The 7,907-nt window shown below is 32.7% G+C and overlaps 2 protein-coding genes across 2 annotated transcripts; one reads left to right on the top strand and one right to left on the bottom strand.

Moving 5' to 3' along the window:
- Positions 1 to 747: 747 nt before the first annotated feature.
- On the bottom strand, positions 748 to 2,297 carry LOC111431142 (non-specific lipid transfer protein-like 1). Its single transcript, XM_023067682.1, has 3 exons — positions 1,953 to 2,297; positions 1,793 to 1,858; positions 748 to 1,002 (listed from the first exon to the last, which is right to left on the bottom strand). Exons 1-3 carry the CDS (start codon positions 2,251 to 2,253, stop codon positions 950 to 952), a joined length of 420 nt encoding a protein of 139 aa, XP_022923450.1. The 5' UTR covers positions 2,254 to 2,297; the 3' UTR covers positions 748 to 949.
- A 5,043-nt stretch (positions 2,298 to 7,340) lies between these two features.
- LOC111431052 (21 kDa protein-like) lies at positions 7,341 to 7,907 on the top strand. The gene has a single exon (XM_023067553.1). The coding sequence runs from the start codon at positions 7,341 to 7,343 to the stop codon at positions 7,905 to 7,907; it is 567 nt and encodes a 188-aa protein (XP_022923321.1).

Raw genomic sequence — 7,907 nt, 5'->3', positions numbered from 1 at the left:
TATATATATATATATATATATATATATATATATATATATATATATATATATATATATATATATATTTTTAATATACTAATAATATACTTAAAATGCATTTTTGAACAAGTATTGATATATTATTGAAATACAAACGTTATACTTTATATGATTCTTACATGTTAATAATCTATTCATACATTAATCATATATTTGAAAATGCTTCGTTAAAATATTTACATACATTGATATTAGTTTATATTTTTTAGCATTAAATTAGTTAAATTAGGGCGGGTGGGGTGAGTAACAAATTTATAAATTTTAGAAATAAATCTTTAAATTTTTAATTTTATATTTAAAATATGTTTTTAATGGTTTATTTTCAATTTATCAGAAATAGGAAATTTTGTAAGGGCATGTAAGAAAAATAGTGTCTTAATTAAATAAATAATAAATTATAATTTAGTCCATGAATTTGTGTCTATTTAATGCTAAATTTTAAAAAATATTTAATAAATTTCTAAAATTTTAGGTGACTTAAAAAGGGTGATTTTAGAAATATACATTTTTTTTAATTTTGTGTTAAATAAGTGCTCGTCTTCCTAATTTTTTTTAAAAAAATAATTCATGATTTATTGGACACTAAATTAAAATTTTAGTCTTAACGAGACCTTTAAGAACAAAATAAAAAACGTTTATTTTATTGATGTATTAAACATTTTTTTAAATTCAATGACTTCTTAAATATAAAATTGAAATTCCTTCAACTAGACTTGGAATCTTCGCATACTATAACTCAAATATAAAACAATTACATTAATGAAAAAGTGATAAAATCACCACGAGACTTCTACTCAAATCAAACAAATAAGCTGCTTTTCCCTTACTTTTAACCCCTAAACTACATACAAAGTTGGTCGATGCTAGGTACCCGAACACGTTCAATTGATTATGGACGATATCTGAGATGCTAATAAAAGACGAGGGAGACGAAGAACAACAGCAGAAATGTAAATCCACCCACTGTTCCAAAAAAAAAAAAAAAAAAACATAAAATATTACAAACACATAATGTAAATATTTCTAGAAACATGAATTAAGAATGGTTCGTGATATTATATTATATAACTTTAAAAAAAATTAATTTTATATATATTAGAATTCAAAAATTTTAAATTTATGTTTAATAAAATTTTAAATGATTAAACATAAATCACTAAATTTTATAAAATAATAATTAAAAAAAAGACATTAATTTTTTTTTTAATAAAAAAAATGGAAAGAAGACATTTTTCATTAGCTTATCAATTAAGAAAGTGGGACCCAAGTTTGGTTTGCTTTGAAAAATCATATAATGAAAAGGAAAAAAAGGGTTTCACATTAAATTTAATATTCCAAAAATGACCTTTGATTTTTTCCTAAAGAAAAATAGTGAGTTTTTTTTTTTCAATAAAAAATTAAGGGTATTAATGGAATTTCAAAAGACTAAATTTTTTTAATTATTTTTTTTAAAAGCTTATAGATATTTTTATTAATTTAACTATTAAAATACAACTAAATAAAAATAAAAATAATTCATAGTAGTGGGTGGACTAAAATATCAACGGCCCTAAATCATTTAGATATTTAGCCTAAATTTAATTATCGTTTTATTTCTCAAGGTCAAAGTTGGTTGACTGAAAAAACCCAATTAATTTATTCAGAAAAAAATCCAGCTGTCAATATCATTAAATATCATAAAAAAATATCAACGGATTTGCAGAAAATAAAAACGTGAAATGACGAAAATAGCCATCAAGTTGGAAAAATTTACCTGCCGGTAGAGATGGAGCACCGTGCGACGGAGCCGGAGAACCGTGTGACGGAGCCGGAGCACCAGCTGTAAAATCAACGGCGGAGCAGAAAAGAAAATTCAGTCAATTAATCAATCAGAGAACCAAATTGAGGAAAATCGAAGGAATCAACAGTCGTACTTTTGCACTTGGAGAGATCGACAGGAACGCCGCAGGCCTTAGTGAGATGGAGAGCGTCGGAGACATTAACGCCGATCGACGAAAAGAAATCCGGCGAGGTGTAGAGGTTGCAGAGGCAATCGAGCTGCGTCGCCACCGCTTCCTTTATCGGATTGCAGCACGTCGCCGGCGGATTATTGGATTTCAGGAACTCCGCACAACTCGCTAGCTTAGAAGCACAGTCCGGCTGCTGCGCCTCCACGAATCCGACGGCCACCACCACCACCACCACCGCCACGACGGAAACCAAACTTCCGGCCATGTAATCTTTCCTCCTTTTCAATTCGTTTTCGCTTCCGTGTTGTTTCCGAGTTCTCTCTGTTTTCGGACTTTATAGAAATGAAAACCAGAAATTTACTCCTAACCGACGCACAACTGTGAAAATTGACTTGACTTGCCGTGGGAAAACAAACAAAATACTCACGCGATTACTCAGAGCGTGTACTTCACGTGCTTTTCATGATTTTCCCGCCTTTTACCAGGTCGTACCTATTATTATTATTTAATTCTAATTCCTTTTATTTTAAATTCCTTTATTTTATTTTAAAAGAAAAAAAAGGACTAAAAATTTTGCTGACCATTCTCATACGTTAGGTTCTTAAATTTTTTAAAATTTTAAAATTTTAATTTTCTATTTAATAAATTTATGAATTTTAAAATGTTTTTTTAAGATTGTTTATAAATTGGGTTGATGATTAAAATATTTTTGGACCCAAGGTTGTTTAGTTCGTTTATTTAATATTTTATTTTTAATAAAAATAAAATATTAATCTTTAAAACATCTATTTATTTATTTTCAAGAGTTTAATTTATATTTGAAATTCATTTTTAATATTCTATTTTGAAAAAACGTCTAGAATAAGTCTTCTAAATAATTAAAAATATTATTTTAAAATATTATTAGGAAAATAGATAATAAATATAAAATATAAATTAATAATTACATGTATTAGAAGTAAAAATGTATATTTTAAAATTAATAATAAATTAAATTTCAATTTAGTTTTGGAAACCCTTGTTTGTTTATTTATTTAAACTTAATTCAACTTAAATAAGTTTATAATTCAACCGAATTACCACGGTGAATTGGGTTGGTGGGACTTTTTAGGTCATTAATTTTTTATTTATTTATTTATTTTGTTTAAAGATAGCTAATGTCTAATAACTTTTAGAATTTTCAAATTTAAATCTAATATCTGTATGGTGCGTAATAAAATAAATAAATAAAAAATCGATATTTTTCCACTTTCTTTAAAATATCTCCTAAACCCCGTCCCTCAATCTTTTGGATTCTCTCAATCGCTAGAGAAAACTAATTTAGGGGCTTAATTGTAAATGTTACGTAGATAGGATCAAATAATGAGTTCTAATGTGATGTCGTGAACTCACATAGGTTAATTTGGAGTTCAGGGTATGAGTTTGGATTAGCTTCAAGAATTAGTTAGTGACTTCAGCTTATGCTACTCAGGTGAGTAACTTCACTACTGTTTGGGTTGGATGAATTGTTTGAAGCATGAATGGCGTGTGGCGTGTGCTACCTTGTGATTGTTATGTTCGCTTATTATGTTATGATGAAGAATGTTATGTTGTCATGTCATGTTTACTCGTTATGCTATTGATGAATGTGACATATTATGAAAGTATGGTACATTTACCTTATGTAATGATATGAGATGATTATGTAAGGTATGAAAAGAATGATGCCATGATTTAAAACTATGGGGGACCTTATGCATATTGTGTGTTCAGGTGCATCGGGATACTTCTCTGTTATGATCAATACGGACATGTAACTTACAATGTCTATGTTTGTCATGACGTTATGATACGGTATTATGTACATCATAATACTATGCACGCTCCCTTTCCTTTGTTGTATACCGATAGCGTGAGTGTATTCTAGTTGGAGACAAGGAGCATGGGTACCTATACGAGCTCGCTTGGGAGTTCATGTGCGCGTGCATGTACGTCCATATTATCTTATTAAAATTATATAAATGTGTAGAGGTTAGATAAATTATTTATCTATATACGTGTCTACATTGTAGAAGAACGTATATTCAAAGTTTTTTTTTTTTTTTCACATTAAATGCATATATTTTATTATTATTATTTACTCAAATAAAATATTTGCCCATTTAAATATATTTCTTATTTTTAATTTTTTTTAGAGTATAAAAATTACTAGCAATAACAACCATGGTTTCACTTGACTGCAACAAAGGTACAAAACTAAGAAGAGAAATCATGGATTATTCGAAATTTCGAGATTGGACTGCACTTGACTACGATGTTCTTGGTGTGATTCTCAATAAAATGACGTCTCTCTGTGATTATCTCCAATTCAGCTTGATATGTAAGTCTTGGTATTTTCTTGCATTACGTCACGAACACCAACGCTCCATAATTACTTCCAAATTTCCTCAACTACCTATGCTCAATATTCTCTCAAAAGATGGTCTAGAAAAAGCAGCATTGCTTATACGATCTCACTAGGAACATAGTTCGCCCGGTTGACTTCAAATTTTGCTTTAATAGAACATTGCTCATGCGTGAAGAGACACTCGGTATTGCTTTATTCAACCCTTTTTCTGGGACTGTGATTTATCTTCCTCCGATTACTACATATGATGACTTTGAGTGGATTCAAGACCACTATTAAATATGATTAAAAAAGAATAAAAGACAAGACAGCTTAAAATAAGGAATATTATTTTCCTCTGTTACTCCATTACTCCCAAGTTTCCGCTGTTAGAGGAACACAAGACAAGACAGCTTAAAATAAGGAATATTATTTTCCTCTGTTACTCCATTACTCCCAAGTTTCCGCTGTTAGAGGAACACAAGACAAGACAGCTTAAAATAAGGAATATTATTTTCCTCTGTTACTCCATTACTCCCAAGTTTCCGCTGTTAGAGGAACACAAGACAAGACAGCTTAAAATAAGGAATATTATTTTCCTCTGTTACTCCATTACCCCCAAGTTACTCCATTACTCCCAAGTTTCCGCTGTTAGAGGAACACAAGACAAGACAGCTTAAAATAAGGACCCAAGTTTCCGCTGTTAGAGGAACACAAGACAAGACAGCTTAAAATAAGGAATATTATTTTCCTCTGTTACTCCATTACCCCCAAGTTACTACAAGACAAGACAGCTTAAAATAAGGAATATTATTTTCCTCTGTTACTCCATTACCCCCAAGTTACTCCATTACTCCCAAGTTTCCGCTGTTAGAGGAACACAAGACAAGACAGCTTAAAATAAGGAATATTATTTTCCTCTGTTACTCCATTACCCCCAAGTTACCCTTTTTCTGGGACTGTGATTTATCTTCCTCCCATTACTACATATGATGACTTTGAGTGGATTCCAGACCATTAAATATGATTAAAAAAGAATAAAAGACAAGACAGCTTAAAATAAGGAATATTATTTTCCTCTGTTACTCCATTACTCCCAAGTTTCCGCTGTTAGAGGAACACGACTCTCCACAATGATGTGATATTGTCCACTTTGAGTATAAGCTCCATAGCTTTGTTTTGGGCTTCCTAAAAGACCTCGTACAAATGGAGAGTGTATTCTTAGATTATAAACCCATGACCATTCCCTAAATTAACCAATGTGGTACACTTTCATCTAACATCCTCAACTACCGATGCTCATTGTTCCCTCAAGAGATGGTCTTGAAAAACGGCATTGTTTATACGATCTTACAAAGAACATAGTTTGTCCGATTGAATTCAAATTTTGCTTCAACAGAAGGTGTTGTGATTTTTTTTTCGATTGGTTGATCATGTGTGAAGAGACACTCGGTATTGCTTTAATTATTTTATCAAATAGTTTTTGTTGTGTTATTCAAATGGTAATAGTTTTGTTGGTCAAATAAAATAAGTAATTTTGTCCCATTATAAAGACATATATTATGGTAAAATATTAATTAAAAATGAACATTTTCTTTTTTAAATTAAAAAATATAGATAAATTGTTACCATAAAAAAACTAATTGAAAAAGTACGAAAGTAAGATTTCTTTTGTAATTACCAAAAATAACATAATGATTATCATATTGATTTTTTACTTTACTAAAAATAAATAAATGATTATTTTATGGTAATAATATTTGGTAAGATAATTTATTATTATTAGATAATTTAATATTACAAAACGAGTAATGAATGCAATCATACCATCACTAACAAAGGATACGTTATCTGATAATAGATATTAATAAGGCGTATAACTATGAGGGTGTACAATATGTGTAATGCCCGAAGCCCACCGCTAGCCGATATTGTCCTCTTTGAGTTTTCCTTTTCGAACTTCCCCTCAAAGTTTTTAAAACGTGTCTGCAGTTTCCACACCTTCATAAATGGTCTTTAGTTCTCCCCTTAACCAATATGGATTCTCACAATCCACTATTTTCAGGGCCCAACATTCTCGCTGACACTCGTTCCTTTCTCCAATCGATGTGGGACCCCCACTAAATCCGCCTCCTTCGAGGCCCAGCATCCTTACTAGCACACTGCCTCGTGTCTACCTCTTTGGGGAACAGCCTCTTCGCTGGCATATAGTCCAGTGTCTGACTCTGATACCATTTATAACGGCCCATGCCCAACGCTAGCAGATATTGTCCTCTTTGGACTTTCCCTTTCGAGCTTCCCCTCAAGGATTTTAAAACGTGTGTGCGGTTTCCACACTTCATATATGGTCTTTAGTTCTCCCCTTAACTAATATGGATTCTCACAATCCACTCTTTTCAGGGCCCAGCATTCTTGCTGACACTCGTTCTTTTCTCCAATCGATGTGGGACCCCCACTAAATCCGCTTCCTTCGAGGCCCAGCATCCTTACTAGCACACTGCCTCGTGTCTACTCCTTTGGGGAACAGCCTCTTCGCTGGCACATAGTCCAGTGTCTGACTCTGATACCATTTATAACAGCCCAAGCCCACCGCTAGCAGATATTGTCCTCTTTGGACTTTCTCTTACGGGTTTCCTCTCAAAGTTTTTAAAACGCTTCGACTAGGAAAAAGTTTCCACATCCTTATAAAGAGTGTTTCGTTCTCCTCCAACTAATATGGGATTCTCACAGTATGGATCTACATATTCACAGAGATCGAGAGAAAAATAGATTCCATGACAGACAAAGAAACACACATAAAGGAGACAACCTCGAAATTACAAAACAATCTAACTAAAAAAAACAAACCTAGATCTAACTTTATTTTATAAAATGATTTTTAAATATTTTTCTACAAACATTACATGGAATCTTAAACTTATCAAAATAAATAAATAAATGGAAACTTCCCCTTAATCAAAACCCACCATTTGTAGAGACAGTTGGAAATGGAATCCTCAGTTCTTCCAATCACAGCCATTGTCTTTGTGATCTTAATCAACCAATCATATACTGTTGCAACTCAACCAATCAACGACACCCAATTCATCAAAACCACTTGTCAAACCACACCCTACCCTGACCTCTGCCTTTCCTCCCTCTCCCCTGACGCCTCCGCCATTCGCTGCAGCCATCGTCTGATGACTATTGCCGCCCTCGCCGTTGCTCTCACGCACACGCATGATGCCTCATCGACCGTCACGAGCCTGGCCAAGTCGAATGCCATAACAACGCGAGAGGGTTATGCTTTGAGTGATTGCATTGAGGAGTTTGGAGACTCAGTAGAAGAGTTAAAGATGGCTGTGGAAGCGTTGAAGGGTAATGACAAAACCCGACTTGACACTGAAGATATTCAAACGTGGATAAGCGCTGCTCTAACTGACGACAATACGTGCATGGACGGGTTTGCAGGAGACGCCATGAACGGTAGCGTGAAGGAGTCGATGAAGGCAATGGTGGTGGATGTTGCTCAATTGACAAGCATTGCTCTCTCGCTTGTTAGGCAGTTGAAGTGA

The sequence above is a fragment of the Cucurbita moschata genome, unplaced genomic scaffold (assembly GCF_002738365.1).
Source record: "Cucurbita moschata cultivar Rifu unplaced genomic scaffold, Cmos_1.0 Cmo_Scf00035, whole genome shotgun sequence".
Lineage (NCBI taxonomy): Eukaryota > Viridiplantae > Streptophyta > Magnoliopsida > Cucurbitales > Cucurbitaceae > Cucurbita > Cucurbita moschata.
This window is presented reverse-complemented; position numbering and strand designations above follow the sequence as displayed.